At 45.4% G+C, this 17,213-nt stretch overlaps 1 protein-coding gene across 2 annotated transcripts in view; it reads right to left on the reverse strand.

Moving 5' to 3' along the window:
• Nucleotides 1–3,209: 3,209 nt before the first annotated feature.
• The window catches only part of igf2bp1 (insulin-like growth factor 2 mRNA binding protein 1), a 55,706-nt gene continuing 41,702 nt past the window's right edge, over nt 3,210–17,213 (reverse strand). The window contains exons 6-15 of one of the 2 annotated variants that reach the window (XM_044050589.1): nt 16,687–16,983; nt 15,927–16,061; nt 15,687–15,809; nt 15,376–15,511; nt 13,874–13,993; nt 13,538–13,654; nt 5,489–5,563; nt 5,268–5,399; nt 5,067–5,180; nt 3,210–4,253 (exon numbers count right to left, since the gene is read on the reverse strand). In XM_044050589.1, the coding sequence (XP_043906524.1) occupies nt 4,098–4,253; nt 5,067–5,180; nt 5,268–5,399; nt 5,489–5,563; nt 13,538–13,654; nt 13,874–13,993; nt 15,376–15,511; nt 15,687–15,809; nt 15,927–16,061; nt 16,687–16,983 (1,405 nt within the window). In that variant the 3' untranslated portion in view covers nt 3,210–4,097. Of the gene's footprint in view, nt 4,254–5,066; nt 5,181–5,267; nt 5,400–5,488; nt 5,564–7,365; nt 8,910–13,537; nt 13,655–13,873; nt 13,994–15,375; nt 15,512–15,686; nt 15,810–15,926; nt 16,062–16,686; nt 16,984–17,213 lie in introns of those variants that run through there. The other variant, XM_044050590.1, reaches the window with a different exon arrangement.

The following is a 17,213-nucleotide window of genomic DNA, read 5'->3' on the forward strand; positions in this document are numbered from 1 at the left end:
GCGAGGCCCTTCCTGTGTGTTTGGCACAGTCGTGGTCGTGGTACTGAACTACGTGCTAGCAGCCCGTTGTGTTTAGTAACTGCGTTTGTTTGTTTTTTCGTTAATAGAGTCGTGGATTTAAAAATAACAGAAAACATTATCAGGTTCATCTATTTTCAATTTCGTTTTAAAAAAAAAAAAAAAAAGTAAATGATAGTAAGGAGGAAAAAAAAGGTGGTTAAAGTAAGAAAATCAAAAAAGGTCTTTTTAACACAAGTGAGCGAAACGAACACGGTGGAGACCAGCGCCAGAGAGGGGGAGGGACCCTGGTGTCCCGCCCGCTCCAGAAATGTTATACATTTGTTTTGTTTTTAAATCAACGTAAAAAAACACTTCTGCTCGAGTACAGAAGAGAAATCTACCATAACGATGGTGGGAGTGACTTGTTGCTGGAATGGGAGGGAAGGGTTCCACGTTTAAACTGAGACCCACTCCCGTCCCACACACGTCCCTCCATCCTTCTTTACCCTCCTCCTGTTTACACAGGAGGGGTCTGTTGTTGTTGTTCTTGTTGTTGTTGTTGTTTTTAAGTCGTTTTCATAGTTTTGACGCCGTCGACATATTTCTTAAATGAGTGCGACAGTACGTCCCAGATGTCACGTCCAAATAAAGCTTGCTGTATTATCATAATGAAAAAAATGAAAAACTAAATATAGTAAAAAAAAAAAATTAAAACACATGAATCCTAAACAAATCCAAATGAATAGCGAATCCTAAAGGGCCGGGTCAGATTCACCACTTCACATTTAGTGAGGGTCCGTGGCAGTTCTAACCTCGCGGTGAAACTGTCAGGTGACCAAGTACGTTTCCACGGTTACCGTCGTCTCCGTCACCTCTAACATGGAAGCCCTGGCAGACCTCTGCACACGCGTGTGCGTGGACAGTATGACCCGGCCCTGACTGTCTTGGTGGTCATGAACAGAGCTCTATGGTTCGGTGAAGAGGTGGAAACGTGACACAGGACCGCCGCGGTGAGCCGCGGTGAGCCGCTGTGACCACGGTCTCCCCGGTCTCCCCTCTGCACGAAAATGGAAGCAGAGACTTTGAGTCGATAGTGACCTGTATGATGGCGGCTGATGGCGTCTGTTGCCGTGTGCAGGTAAGACAGGAGAAAGATAGTGAATTATCTGGCAGTGTCCTTCAGTGACTTGGCTCGCTGTAATCTTTGCTGTCTCTCTCTCTCTCAACAGCTTTTCCCATTCAGATATTTTTATACTTTTTTCCTCCAAAAATACAAAAAGTATTTTAATGTACAGGTTTAGATCTATCAATCAGCTGAGTTACTGTTGTGTTTAAACTCTCTCTCTTTTTTTGCTTCCATTATTTATAAAAAACAGGGTTCATCTCTCCGCCCTCGGTCACATGGTGCAGAGACAGAGAGGCCATAGGTTCTTGTCCTACTTTTTTCTGCTTTTTTTTCTTCTTAAATCTTTTTTAATTGTTTTAAGCGGTTTCACCCAGCAACACATGACAAAAATGAACATTTGAAACCAGTGACCTCTCACTCATTCACACACACACACACACACACACACACACCAAGCACGCATGTAGCCAACAGGGAGCATCTGAGGTGTCATGGTCAGTGCGGGTAATAAATATTCACATTCAGAGAAGTCCGAGCTGTTCTGTGTGTGTGTGTGTGTGTGTGTGTGCTGTGTTGGCGTGTAATGGCGGTGTGTGTGTCCATGCACAGTTACGCTGCACATGGACGATCTGCTGCTGCTGCTGCGTTCAACACAACTCTGATCTGACGAGATAATGTGATGAAATCTCACGTCATGTCCTCTTGCTGTTGCTTTTGAACACGTTTTAAAGCCTTTGTCATAATGTTTGGCGCTTGATGATGATGTCATCACAGTAAGGCAGGAGATGTGGGTCCCTCTAGGTTGGACCGTAGAGATTAGAGACACACAGTGACTTAATGCGTCCTGAGGATGCAGCTGTCTGAATGTGTCATCCCATAATGCTAAACACCCTTAGTACCCACCCACCCCCAAAGTGTGCACTTTTAGGACCCCGCCCATCCCTTCTCTCGAGTTAATACCACTCCCCATTGGCCGACTTCCTGTTTCAGGCAACAGTTGCACCACTCACACTTCAGGAGGACGGAGAGCATGTTTTCACACCTAAAAAAAAAAGAAAGGCAAAATCGCACTCAGCCCATTCCCCGTCTGCGTTTTGTCTCGTCTAGGCTTCGCGTTTAAAACAAAACAAAAACATGTCCTCCCCGTCATCCTGAGCTCATTCAACCAGCATCACACTCAAAAAAAAAAACAGAAAAAAATAACCAAAACAACAAGACAATACCTAAAAAAATTAATTTTTCCTTAAAAAAATAAAAATATTCAGGACTATCAGCTCTTTTCTTCTTTTTTTTCATCTTATATAAAACACCAGCAAGCAAAAAAAAAAAAAAAGGTTAGGAATACTGAGGTAAGTTTACCCTGAGGTAGGTTTTTCTTTTTCATTTCTTCTCTAATCTGTTCTAATCTTGGCAAGAGCATCCAGGCGTAAACCCCGCCCCTCATTATCATACGTAGGCAGGGTTTGGAGGCTCCGCCCACAGGCCTTCGGCAGATCGGGAGAGAGAACAAGGAAACTGCTTCCCTTCGGTCTGATTTTACCTTCTCTGAGCTCAAGGCAGGGAGCGTCGGAAGACTTCGCCTTTGTTTTCTTTTGTTTTTGGTTCTCGGCGAACGAAGACGACTCAGATCACAGACGGTCACGAGGACCGAGCGCCACCTCTGTTCAGGTCTGTCTGTCACTGCGGGACTTTAGCTCCCTGCCGTCAATACATTCACCAGAGGGGCCGGGTTAACTCACATATCATATATATATAATATATATAAAATATGCCATTTAGGGTGCAGGTCGCTAGTCAGCAAGCATAGCTGCTGTCTGTGTTTGTGTGGCCGTCACGTGTGTGAGCTAAGCCGCTGCAATAGAACTGCAGGACCAGCTGCAACCTCAGCTCCCCTTACTGTCTCTCGCTGCGCCTTCCGCCACACAGGTAAATGTGGTGGTGTGGGGGGGGGGGCCTCAGTGCCTCCCAGCCCCCGGCCTTGTTGTAGACTACAGTGTGCTACATGTCATAGACAAGGGCCTGGGAAATGTACAGAAAGCCCCATGAAAAGAAAGGCAATGACCCAGGCAGGCATTTTTTTTAATTTTAGATGAAGATTATATTTACAACCTCATATCTTCTTCTTCTTCTTCCTCTCTTTTTTTTATAATCTCTCTGCTATTCAGAAAGGTTTTTAAAGAGCAGTGTTAACATCTACGGCCCCTCTTCTAGACTCTCATTGGCTCAGAGGGTAGGAGTGGGTGTGGCTTAGTGCCAGAGCTGTGACCTGACCCTCTGTGCCGCTGCAGCAGATTCCCTGCTCCCTCTCCCGGCTCTGCCTGACTGCATATTATCAATAATAGCTCTGAATAAAACATTTCTATACATATATCTCTATGTTTGTTTGTTTTTAAAAACCACCCCTAAAATATAAGACTGACTGCAGATGGCTGGAGAGGTCAGCAGAGGGCGACAGAGGGGCAAATGGGCCCCTGCTAGCATGGTGCCTGGTGTAGCCAGCTTTAGCCTCCTGGACAGGTGTGAACAGCAGCAGCGAGGCTTCATCTGACTAATGTTGCCATGTTGTTTACATGTAACGCAGGGCCCGAGGATGAGCTGGCTACGGCCCTGCTAAGGCACACTAGGAGGACATCACCTGTCCCTCTCTCCATCCCTCTTCTCCTTTATCCATCCATCCTCAATCAGTGTCTCTTCTGGCCTGGCATCTGGTCTCTGGACTCTTTTAATCGTAATCCTCTTTTTTATTCGTTTCGTCTTTTGATTTTATTAATCTCATCTCTCTCAAACACCTATCTCTCACTGGTTATCGGGCGTACTCCCTCCCTCTTTATATCTCTCCCTGTCTATCGCTGGGTCCGTATGTCGCTCTCCTGTGTATCCGTCCGTCCGTCTATCCGTCCATGCACGTCTTTTGTCTGTCAGTCAGTCAGGCAGGGGTGCCCCGCGGCGCTTGAGGAGGATGTGGGGACCCTCACTTCCTGCGTGGCTGGTGGTTCTGGGTCAGCCCCTGCGTGGGACTGTCCATCTCTGTGAAGCCCTGCGGATTAGGGCTGGGGTTCACGCCCATCCCGCCTTTCTGTTGCATTTTAACCTGGTTCAGGATGTCCCGGATCTTCCTCTGAGCCAACTGAACGACACATAAAGGGTTGGTGAGTAAGAAAACAAAGAAATTAAAGCTGCATTTATTCATTTAAAAGGTCCAATTTGTGGCATTTAAGGATGTTTTATTGTACGACCTGTAAGTCTGTTTGCATTATTGTATAATCCCTTAAAAATCACGTGGTTATTGTATGAATAATCCTTTCATGTGCTCTTTAAGGGCCTTGTTTTATGGAGAAAGCATGTTGTGTTTGAAGCTTACGACATAAATGTTGGAGAACATGTCCAACCTGACAAAGACGACAAGAGAGTCAAAGAGGAGATGACTGCAGAAGAGCGTTTCTATCCTTTCTGGTACATAAAGGTATCACAGTTTCCTGCAATAGCCATTTTCCATGTGTGGCAATCTGTAGCCTTACCATTAGGTGTCACTAGTTCTTACACACTGGACCTAGTTTGACTTTTACAGCAGCAGTTTTTGGAGAGCGTGTTCTAGGTAGTTCAATATGTTGGAATAGATCATTGAGTCCAGATGCTAACCCTTATTTTAAAGGGGACGTATTAAGCTGCCGTTATAAGCGCAGGGAATTCAACATGGAGTGTTTTATGGCCTATACTTACACTAAGGGGGACCACGAAAACATGACTGAGTATTCTTTTCCACACTTTGGCGACTGGTAGGGCCTCCAGAGTCCCAAATATAAGTATTAAAATGGTTAAAAAGTTGATTTTGCACAATATGTCCCCTTTAAAACAAATAGAACCATGCGCATGTTAAGCATTTGCAAGGAAAAGACGCTCATTCGCGTGATAAAGAGAACAAAGAGAGTGGAGAGAGAACCTGGCTGGCGTAGAAATGTCCAATGATCTTGACGATGACTTGGTCGTTTTCATCAGGCGTCTGTTCTCTGGGGACGACCACCTCAGCTGCTGTCAGGTTCTGCAGATCGTTCACCTGCACACACACACACACGCGCTTTGGTCATTTCAGGATGCTGAGTGATGTCAGTTTTATCGTCATGACGATGACAGTCGAACTTACAGTCTTGCCTCCTTTTCCAATGACCCTTCCTGCAGCGGCAGCGGCCATCTTGATGTGAGTCTCCAGTTTGACCTCCTCCTTTGGCCCAAAGAAGTTCTCCTCCTTGAGTTTGCCGTAGATTCTGCCCTGAGCCTGAGGGACAGAGATAAACAGGTTAACAGTTTTATGATTGACTCGGATGAGACGGCCCGTTGAGCTGGTGTCGTCTCGTCGATGTTTACCTTAAACTGAGCCTCGGGGGGACCGGTCAAAATCACCATCCTCTGTTTGGCATCTGGAGCTTCAGCTGGAGCAATCTGAGGGAGAAGAGGAGAGAGACACATCACTGATGATGCTGGATGTCCTGTGCATTAAGCCCTGTGGACGTCAGAGAGGGTATTGTGGGTAGCCACTAACCCTAACCATAGAGACATATGAATTACTGTCTGATAAATGAACAGCTGCAGAATATAGACAAAAGTAGTGATAAATAGACTTTGCAGCCAAACTGAGACGATCTCTGTGGTGAAATCACACGTGGACGAGTACAACGGTTCACGTGTCCTGGATCTTGCTTCCACTCCCTTGTAATGACACCGTGTCGGCGTGTGTGAATAAGCGTCAGCTGACTGTCTCTCTCCACCCTGAGGATGCATCAGTGTGCACTCTGTTTGTTTGAAGTATCACACATGTGCATAAAAACAAGTTCATTTATTCTTCCTCTTTGAGGATCTTGATTTTTTTTTAGTTTTTCATCTATAAATCCTAGATTATAATCTTAGGATTTTAGACTTCAAAATGTGATTTGGAACTTTGACCTATGGAAGGCAGAACTGCACGAAAGTGTATAAGTCTGGTGGAACCTATTGGAAGAAGAAGACCAACTTGAATTTAGCTGCATTGATGGAACTTTGAAGTGCTTTGAGAAACGTTGTACTTTGCTGAAGGAACTTTAACCTCTGTTGAGAAACCAGAAGACCCCATAGAAGAAGAAGAAGAAACTATACACTCAATGTTATAGATGAAAACCCAGCGTAACGGTTCGGTTCGGTTCAGTCTGGTACGAATTGAAACAAGAGTCCATTACTTTCAAAACCACTGTCAAACGAGTTCACACCATGCAGATGAAAAGCCTGTCAGATGCAAACACTCAGCGCTCTGTGTTCATCAGTATAGCAGAGTTTTGTTTTCATGTCTGTGTAGACACAGAGTGACTGACGGAGCTACGAGCTACGCTAGTTAAAAAAAAACGAGACGGCAGCAAACCTTAGGTTAAGGAACCATCCCCAGGGTCTCTGAAACACGGGGAGGTGAAACAAATGTTGTACGAGATGTTTGGGTTAAGGAATTTACCCAGTTCTCTGAAAGACTAGTGGGGCAGTGACCTCACCTGAGGCCATGTCACGTCACGTCACCTGAGGCCACGTCATGTCACGTCACCTGAGGCCACGTCATGTCACGTCACATGAGGTCACGTCACCTGAGATCACGTCACGTCACCTCACGCTCACGTCACGTCACGTCTCACGTCACGTCACGTCACGTCACCTGAGGCCACCGCGTCACGTCACCTAAGGTCACGTCACGTCACCTGCACCTTAGTTTGAAGCCTGTCAAGCGACGCCTTCGACAGGCATTTGAATGTTCTTTTAACAAAGAACATTCAAATGTGTCCTTGTTGCCATGGTAACCCGCATACAGATCAAAGGGAGGTGAGGGTGGTCTCGTCTCTGCACACACTGGTGCCCTCACTGGTCGAGAATTTAACATAAGACGTGAAAATAACAAGGAATAAAAAATAAAAAAGTTAAAGTCATTTCACGGTGTTGGGACAGTGCCGTGGATCAGGTGAGGCACCAATAATATTATGTGCATTTCTATAATACTCATTTTAATAATATTGCTAATAACATAAGTCCCACGATGGATGAACTTCAATAAAATTGATTATAATAAAAAAGCCAATTCACTGATTCCGTCTCATTAATATAGTTATACATATGGATTATAATTAAGAATGCACTGAATAATTGATGAGCCACAGTGGCACATCAATGGTTAAATATTCACCATTAATTAGACGCATCTATACATTTATGAAACATTTATTGAAGGGACATCAAAGTATATAACAACAGTATCTATGAATGTTACTATACACGGATATCTGCGAGAGAATGTGTGTCTGTGAGACCGCGGACCAAAGGTCAAGTCAGGTCAGCGAAGGAATGGCGACGGCAGAATCAAAGACGGTGTCTTGACCACATGGCTGCTGTGTTTCCTCGGTTTGGTAATTGTAATATAAATGTGTCTAAGTGTGTCTAAGTGTACGGAAGGTTTACTAACAAGAGGTGGTAATAACACACGGGGTAACAGGTGAAACAGCTATGCTATGCTGGGCCCTGTGAGGGGGAAAGAGGTGTCTCTCAGCTGCTTGGTTTCCTCCTTACAGACAGCTGACTTGACCTAACCTGGCTCTGGAGAAGGTTCTCTTGTGCGGCGTTTGTGTTCTCCATTACACGTGAGGTCACAGGTCAAACAGTGACCACGGAGGTGGTTTCACCAGAGTTTGAAAGATGAAGGATCCTGAGTTCTGTGGCCATCGCTCCCAACAACAATAAATACCTCTGTTCTATTATATATTTCTATTCTATTCTATTCTTATTTTCTAGTAGCTATGCTTTGGCAGGAAGATAAAACCTGAATGAGTCTTTTAAAAAGGCATGTCTGCACGTCTTCGTTTGTATCAACACCAGGTGCTTTTATCTGCGCCTGCAACCGTAAGTCGTCTGGATTCTTATCAACCCTCCTCCCTCGTGTGTCAAAGTTTGTGAGTGCCTGAGAGAATAGATGTGTCTTATATGAAAAACATGTCTACCAGGTCCTCATCCTCTGTGTTTTTCCAAGGGTCTGATCCCAGGAGGAAACTCTCTCCTTCGTCAATGATATCATAAGGAAGTGGATAATTGGACTTTTTTCTACTGGTGGATGCGTCGCCTTCCGGGCCTGACATGGCGCCTGTCTCTGTGTCATCCTCCTGTGCTGACGGGTCGCTCGCTGCAGAGTCTACAGTTCTGTTGCTGTTGGGTTGACCCGGATGCTCCGAGGCGCTCGCTGTCGCCGCGTCACTGTTCAGGACGCTCGGATGCTCTGGAATGTTTCCCGCCGCTCTGTTACTGTTCAGCTGAGCTGGATTCTCTGCGGCGTTCACAGGCGGAGCTTCGGCCACTCTGCTGCTGCTCACTGAGATCTCTCGCGCCTGAGGTTGTCGGTTACTGCTCAGCTGACCGGGATGCTCTGAGACGCTTCTGGCCACAGCCTCTGCCACGTCTTTACTGTTAAGTTGATTTTGATGGACAAAGTTTCTTGCCAGAGTTTGTGCCGCAGCCTCGTTAGTTTTGAATTTCTCCACCAGCTGTTGAACCTTTTGTTCGTAAGACTGCTCTTTTATTGGCTTCTCTATTGGTGGCATGAGCGTGGAGAAGGGCACCTGTGCGTTAACAGACGGACAAATGTAACCTTTATAGATGAGGTTACTGTTCGGCCCATTGTTTGTATAAACTGCAATACTGTTGGGATGTGAGAGAGGCTTTGGACCACGGTGCACAGGCAGGACTTCCCATTGTGATGGCAGCTGACACAACACAAATTTCTGTGGTTTAGCTTTAAAGAGAGAGAGGGGGGAAAAAAAACATAACATGAGGCTCCAGTTTCAGTCACACAAACATGATGGCTCAAAGAAGAGGGCGGGACCTCTGCCAAGGGCCAAGAAACACTATCAAACCCCGCCCACCCATCCTGTACATGCTGTGGGTTTTTGTAATCGTGCGGAATATTCACGTCATTTCAAATAATATCAACGTCTGATCAACGTGTCACATGACGCTGTCACGTGACGCGCCGTGGCTAACCTCGCACAATCTCAGCCACTGAGTGTGTGATATCTTAAGAATACGTTAAGAGTGGAGTTAGCTGCTGTCTCACCATCAGACCCACATTAGGGGTGCATGTGTGTGTGTGTGTGTGTGTTTCCTGTGGGGTGATGGAGTCACAAGTCATATTTTTCGGGGACTAAAGTTACTTTTTCACTCACAAGGTTTATGTTTCTTTGGATTTGCATTAAAAAAAAACCCAGAACATTTGAAAAGGTTTTTAAAAAGCTGGAGCGTCGACAAAAGGTGAATGTGACGCCACCTACTGTTTATCACAGTTGTGTCTATTTTGATTGTGTTCTTAGTTAAAGGAGAATTCCAGGATTGTTCAGTCAAGGCTTTATGTTCAATCTAAAACAGTAAATGAATCGTTATTACTAAACTTTTACAACGAGCGGCAACAGTGTCATCCTACAGGGAAACTGTGACATTCACTTATGTCCAGTAAAAGTGTTTGTTTTATAAAAGCCTCCGATAATGTATCTCAGTAAAAACTTTGAGAAAGAGAGAAGAGGAGGAGGAGGAGGAGGGTGGACTGTGTGAGAGAAAGACTTTTTTCTGGGACACGATGACAAAGACTGGACACTTTGTCTTTTTAAGAATATAAAGTGAGAGATGAGGGAGACTCTAAAGCTGCAGTGATTCTATCAAAGAGAAACAAATCAAATCCATCTCCTGGATCAGTTTTTACATGCACATACATGCACGTAGAGCCCAGGTTGAAAACCCCCACAACTGTGAGGTCGTTCATTCTGTGCGGCTGCAGCAGCTTCATGTTAATCTCTTTCAGATGCTTTGTAACAACAGACATAACTAACTCGACGAGGCCTGATGCACTTTCTTCATCGTCTCTGTACAGAGGTCAAAGGACGACAGTGCGCTAAGCGCTCAGTTGCTGCTCAGTTGCTGCTCAGTTGCTGCTAACCTTTTGCCCATTCATTGCATTGGCTCATTGTTGTGAAAAGGATTTGCTGCCAGGCGCCGCTCTCGCCATTGAGAATCCAAACGAGCATACAGTAATGTTGCATTACTACCACCTCCGTCCATGAAAGGCTTCTGCTGACTCAGATGAAAGGCCTCAGCGGCTGATGTCACCTCTTCAACCAGGTCGTGTGGATGGAGCTGGAGCGGTTTCAAGTGTTGTGCACGCTCTCTTATTGTTTGCACTGGTGTGGTTAAAGGTTGGGGATTTGAGTTGGTTGCTATGCTGCCTTGCCTCGCTGCCTTGCCTCACTGCCTCTGCACACGTCCCGCCTGGTGTCGTTGCTGTGCGCGGCCTGTTGTGGATCAGTGTTTGCAGATTGCTGGTACGGTCAGCCATGTGGGAGGTACCAGCTTTGGGGGGTTTGTGATGTATCTTTGCACGGGCAGGATCAGAGGGGAGACGGAAAGGAAGGAGGAGGAAGCTACTGTATATGCCCGGAGCAGGGGAGGGTGAGGGAAGGACAGGAGAGGGGAGACAGAAAGACAACTATGGGCTGGATCTAGTGTTCTATCACATCTGTATATGTTTGCAGCGTCACTCTCCATTTTTCACATGCTGGTCTTGTAATATAGAAAAAATTAATAACGTTTTTAAAAAAAGGCACTAGCTGGTTTATTTGCTCCATATAACAAAGAAAACATTCATTTTAAATGTAAATTTAAATTCTAAATGTTCTCGTTTGTGATAACGTGTCAGAGCGTTGCTGTGATTGTGTGTGGGGACAGAGCAGATGACAAAAATGACTCGTGAACACCTGTACAAGTACATTCTGACAGTATTCGCAGTACTAGGAAGAGGATGGATCATAAAATAACGACACGTTTCGTCTGCAGACAAACGCATCCGTGTGATATTGTGCCATGTATTTATGAAACGTGCTGGCAAGAGATGATGAGAAGGAAGGATTGAACATCACTACTCACAAAATGAGACACGACTAACTAGGAGGATTTATACAAGGGTGGATAAATGTACTGAAATTTATAACATTTATAAAAAATTATATCTGTCTGTCTGTCTGTCTGCTCCAGAGGAAATCCAGATATTCAGGAACCATTAATGACAAACTCAGTCACGTGAGACTGTTGTAGATGCAGTGTGATAAACATATGTAAATCTGACTAATTAATGTAAGAAATCTGACTAATTACAGTAAGTGGATGCTAGATTCTCACCTTGTGGGTCCCATACTCCATACTTTGAATTGGATTTAATAATCTCCATTCAGTGTTAGGGTTCAGGATTGTGTTTCTTTCTTTAAAGGGCTCCAGGCTGTACTCTGACCGTGTGCTGGATGCCGTGTTGTTTTTTCAATTGATTTTTTATTGTTGTGAACACAGTGCACCATCATTTGTCACCACATAAAAGGACAACGTCACATAAAAGCACTTGTAAGTGATGTTGCATTTAAACGCAGGGGAGGACAGAGGTGAGACAGGTGAGAAATGTTCAGGAGATGAGAGCAAAGAAAGAATATGAAGATGTCTTACTCCAGAAGAGGGCAGTCATGCAACATCACAGATGAAAGTGGACATTAAACCCCATAGAAGAGGAAGGAGAGAGGTTTCCTGTCATCCAGGTTTAGTATCCATTATTATTTTAATGTCACAATCAACACTTCATGTAAAATAAACTGTTGATTGTGATGACAACTTAGAGACAGCTTGGAGCCCTGTTGTATCTGTGACAGTTCTGTGCATGTTCACCTCCTGATGTGAACTCCTCTCTTGTGTCAAAGGACTCCACCAAACCTGGCTTATGCTGCCTGATTCTGTGGAATATCAAATAAACCTGATATAGTTACACAACTGCTGGTTTAAGCTGCAATGTGTAACATTTAAATACAGTATAATGACAAATTATATTATTGTTTCATTCAAATAACTGTCAAACGGGTTCACACAGCACTTGAACTATGAAAATCATGATTCTTCTTCTTATTGAAGAATGAAAGCCTCAGGTCAGTCAGTTCAATAAACAACCGTTGACCTCATTGAATTGACCATAAGAAAGAGAAGAGCATGTTCCACTGTCTCTGTACGACCACACTGTTTCCTGTAATCAAATAACCGGCTCACACACGAGCACCAATCTCAGCCCGGTTAGAACGACCGACTCTCGACATTCCCACGCTGCACACGGTAAAGCATCTTACATCACAGCTGAGCAGGCATGTGGTGCACATGAAGCGAGACGAGCAACAGCAACTGCTTTAAACGGGACATATTATGCAAAATCAACTTTTTAACCATTTCAATACTTATATTTGGGACTCTGGAGGCCCTACCAGTCGTCAAAGTGTGGAAAAAGAATACTCAGTCATGTTTTCGTGGTCCCCCTTAGTGTAAGTATGGGCGATAAAACACGCAATGTTGAATTCCCTGCGCCTGATTTTCACAGAGAGTGCCGTCACAGGAAGAGACATCTGACACAAGGACCAAGACCTAGGGACAGCACCGCTGATCGCCACCACTGATCACATACAGTCACATACAGCAGCAGTTTATTCAGCGATCAGCGGTGGATCAGCGGTGCTGTCCCTAAGTGTTTTTAACTGATTTACAGTTAAATCCTTATGTAGGACGTCTCTTCCTGTGACGGCACTCTCGCTGCTCACGCTGCCATGTTGATATTGTCAGAGAACTAGTGGAGGGAGGGGGAGACGAATGAGGGGAGGGGACAGGAGCTGAGCGAGTGAGCGCTGTAAAGAGGACAAATCAGAAACCCTCTGGAAGAAGTGGGTGTGTGTTTGCCTGTGTCTCATTTGCATTTAAAGGGACCACGCACAAAACGGAGCGTTCTGAAAGGGGCGGGTTTAGCAGGGTTATTGAACTACTATGATTCTTCATCCTTATGGTATTTTGACCAAAGCATGTCACTGACATGTTCATTAGGACACCAGGGAACTATTTTAATGGGGGAAAAAGGGTATAATATGTCCCCTTTAAAATAATTGTATTTTCCTTGCCACAATGTAACCAAATCTAAGCCACGCAGGAGAGAACAAGTGAAAGTAAAGCTGCCTTTCTTTCATATCTGGAGTCAGATATCATGATATAAGTTTATTTGTGAACCCGGGACTCAGGTTTTCACTCATTGTAAAACAAAATCTGACCACGAGCCAATCCGGACTTTGGACACGCCCGGTCTAAATTGTCTAAAGAAGTTATTATTTTACTTCACAATTACAAAAAAACCCAGTGATTTTTATGCAAACGTCCTGTGACACACGTGTGTGCGGTCTGTCTGAAATGTTCTGTAATGAATGTTCTCGTGGTCGTGTGAGTTGTGTGGACAGCACATGGAAAAGGTTCTCCTGATGTCTGAGAAACTTGTGCTTGTTTGAACATGTGGTCTCAGGAACTCGTACAGACCTTGATGGAGGCCCCGGCGAAGCGGCTCAGCTGTTTGATGTGCTGTCCCTTCTTCCCAATGATGGCTCCCACTGCCTGCGCTGGGATGTAGATGTAAACCGTCTCCTGCTCTGGAGCCTGGACACACAGACAAAACAGCACAGCGTTATTCTTCTTCATCAGTCGTCTCCAGCCTCGATCTCTATCCACGACGTGTACGACTACGTTACGACCGACAATGTAGCCTGTGTTACAGTTGTGGGTTCATTTTCAGATCAAAGCAGTTGTAGAAAAGGACAAAAGTGTCTGGACACTGTTAACTTTCAAGTGCTAAACCTAAACAGTAAGTATTCTTACCCCAAAGCCATAGGGGGCACCGGATCCAGAATTTCCCGGCGGAGGTAGGGGCATGTTGGAGGAAGAGGGGAAGAGACCCAGAGCTCCCAGGTTGAGTCCAGGGATCAGGTGGGTCTGTTGCTGTGAAGAATCATGTCGGTTAGACACCGAGACAGCACAGGTCTTTATTTACATGCTGTATAAATGTCAATAGAAAATAAACAACAAAAAAATCAATAAAAATCAATGAAAATCAATGAAAATCAATGAAAATCAAAGACATAGTTCAGGTTCTTTGAAGTGCCAACCAGCCTGGCATCAGGACACAATCTCTCAGTGTGAGAGTGTTTCCACTCGTGCTACTCGGCACGGCACGGCACAGGAAGAGGCACAAGAATCAAAGCGCACAAACGTGGCTTCATCTCCAACAATCACCACGGAAATGTCTAAAATCTCAATATTTAACAGAGGAGTCTGGTGTATTTAGTGACAGCGAGCAGCATCACAGACTCCGTCTGTGCTCCAGTCAACAAATGTTGTTAATTCACTGATTCTTATGATTCAGTTACACTGAAAACAACTGCTTTACAAGTCACTCGTGTGTGTGTGTAATGATAACATGGCTGCCAGCAGAAACAGCACAAATAAGACATTTTAGGCAAAAGGTTCAACTAAGAACATCTATAGCCACTGAAGTCAGTGAGTGATGTCATCTAACAGGTTTGTGTCACTGAGGGAAATCTGAATGAAGCGCTCGTTTGTGCCATGATGTAAAAATGATTGATTATCTCTAGGCGGTTAACAAACTTCAGTTTCCAGCAGGAAAAGGAAAAGTGAGAACAAAGCCTCCAAAGACTGAAGCACACGACTGCTCGGTGAGCCTTTCCTTCTCATCTCATCTGGTCGTCTTCTGCTTCTCTGGGTCACAGGGGCAGCAGTCTCAGAAGAGAAGCCCAGACTCTTCCTCTCGCTCCTCTGGAAGGATCCCTTGGTGTTCCCAAGCCAGCTGAGAGATGTAATCTCTCCAGCGAGTCCTGAGTGCCCAGTCTCCTCCCTGATTGACCTCAGCATGGTCAATGGTCATGGTCAATCATGGTCAATCAGCAGCTCTACCCTGAGCTCCTCTCGGATGCTCGCTCCACGGCACAGAAATACAACTCTGCCTCTAAAATGTGTCCACCGTCTGTCCCAGCTGGTGTCCAGGTCCCAGGCTGGTTCACACTTAGCAGCACGGTCGTCAAAGTGTTAATAATAACACAAACACCTCACACAACCACACTTCATAAAAACCAAACCGGCTCCACTCGCATAATAACCCGGTACTAGGGACTATTTTCAGTTCCACACAGCCGTGCAGTGATGACTCCGCCCACGTTGAGTAGGTACTTCTTTTGTAGTGGAGATGCAACCCGAACCGTGCCGTGTCGTGCCGCGTCGAGGCGAGTAGAGCCGGTGGAAAGACTGAAACTGTGTAAAATCCTTTAAAGTGGACACAGGTCATCAGCGAGGTTGTTCAGACTTACATTCATAGCAGCGATGTCGTTCTCGTACGCCTCTCTGAGCTTCTTCATGATCTCCATCTCAGCCTGGGCGGAGGCTTCCAGTGAGCCTTTCACTGTGATGGTTCTCTCCGGGTTGTACAGAGTCAGATCCTGCAGACTGTGCAGATCACACGAGCAGAGGAGGCGGTTACTGATGCACTCACTGTGTACAGTAGATAGCCATGCCTGGGACAGCGCTCAGTATTTTTCATCGCAGGTGAAGCAGGGGTGTGTGTGTGTGTGTGTGTGTGTGTGTGTGCGTGTGTGTGCGTGTGTGTGAGCACTGGTCTTACGAGGAGATGGTGATCTTGGTGTTTGTGTCCTGCTCGATTTTCTTCAGGTTGCGTCCCTCTTTTCCAATCAGGCGTCCGACTAAGTTGTTGTGAGCAAGAATCTTCAGCAGAATCTCTTCAATGCTGTAAGTGAAAACAAAAGCACATCAGGACTTCACTAACACACGTCCAAACAAACAACAGTGTCCAGGATCCTGCGACACGCTTCATACGTTTTCACCACCACTCTTTAAAACCTACGTCTTGATGTCTTTGGCCTCCTGGTGCATGATTTCCAGAATCATGCGGCAGGCAGAGGAGCAGCCCTCGGGGGTGGAGTGGATGCTGATCGGCTTCTCTGCAGCACCGGCGTTCTCTTTGCGGTGCACGTCGATCCTGCAGCGGCGAGACAGAGTGTGAAGCATTGATGACTTTTTCATTTCCAATTTCTTTACTGCAAAACATCTTTACCTCTGTCAGATTCCCCTTTAAAACCAAGCTAATTATTACTTGGGAGTGATGTCTGTGTGTGTCTGTGTGTGTTTCCGCACAGGCCGAAAGAGGCTTGTTACAATTTAGAATAACCCTTTTAGAATGTTGACACTGAAGTCAGCCATCTCTGATCGCCTTGTTACTGATTTGAAATGTATTAAAGGATTTCTTTCACCTTTAAACACAGTTTCTCTCGTGTAAAGTACATGTACATTTAAACTTGAAAACACAAAATTCAAATTCAAAGCACTTTCACTGATTTCATGTACTGTACAGACACTCCTCACACATACTTGCTTGTTAGGTGCGTGTTTTCATTGACTTGGACAGCTTAACCACAGCAGATGATGCTTTTGTAACCACAGCTCACTTCCCTACATTAACCATAACCATCATAGGTAACTGATGCTGTGTTTCCATCATGGTACGGTTTGGTACAGTACAGTACGGCCCAGAGTGTTTGAGTTATTTTGGTTCTATTCTTATTCTTACATAAAAACCAGCACAAACACAGGTGACTTCCACTCACTTGCTCTGTGTCTGCTTGGTGATGTTGCGAATGGTGGCGCCCTCTTTGCCGATGATGGCCCCGACGTACTGCGTGGGCACCAGCAGCCTCAGGGGGATGTCGTTGTGTGGAGGTTTGGAGGGCATCCCCGAGCCTGGGGGGCCACCGCGAGGACTGCGAGGCCCATAACCAGAGCGCCGGCCGTTGTCGGGCCCCCGCTGGTCGCCCTCCAGCTCAGAGTTCTCATCAGGTATGTAGGAGACGTGCAGGACGCTGGCATTGTTCTCAAACTGGTGCCCGTTCAGCTTCTGGATGGCTCTGAGGAGACACACAGCGCTCACAACGTTACATTACAGGCAGCTGGTGAAAGAGCCGATAATGTTCTAGCATCGGCACCCTCTGGTTACAAGCCCAATTCCTTCCCACTGCTCCACAGGCTGCCGCATATTTGTATATGTAAATATACATATTATTTAAATCAGTATAAAATTGTACACAAGTACAATCCAAAGGCACTTTCTGCATTTTAACTTCTAACTGTTCATGAT

Source organism: Solea senegalensis, linkage group LG19, assembly GCF_019176455.1.
Source record: "Solea senegalensis isolate Sse05_10M linkage group LG19, IFAPA_SoseM_1, whole genome shotgun sequence".
Classification (NCBI taxonomy): Eukaryota; Metazoa; Chordata; class Actinopteri; order Pleuronectiformes; family Soleidae; genus Solea; species Solea senegalensis.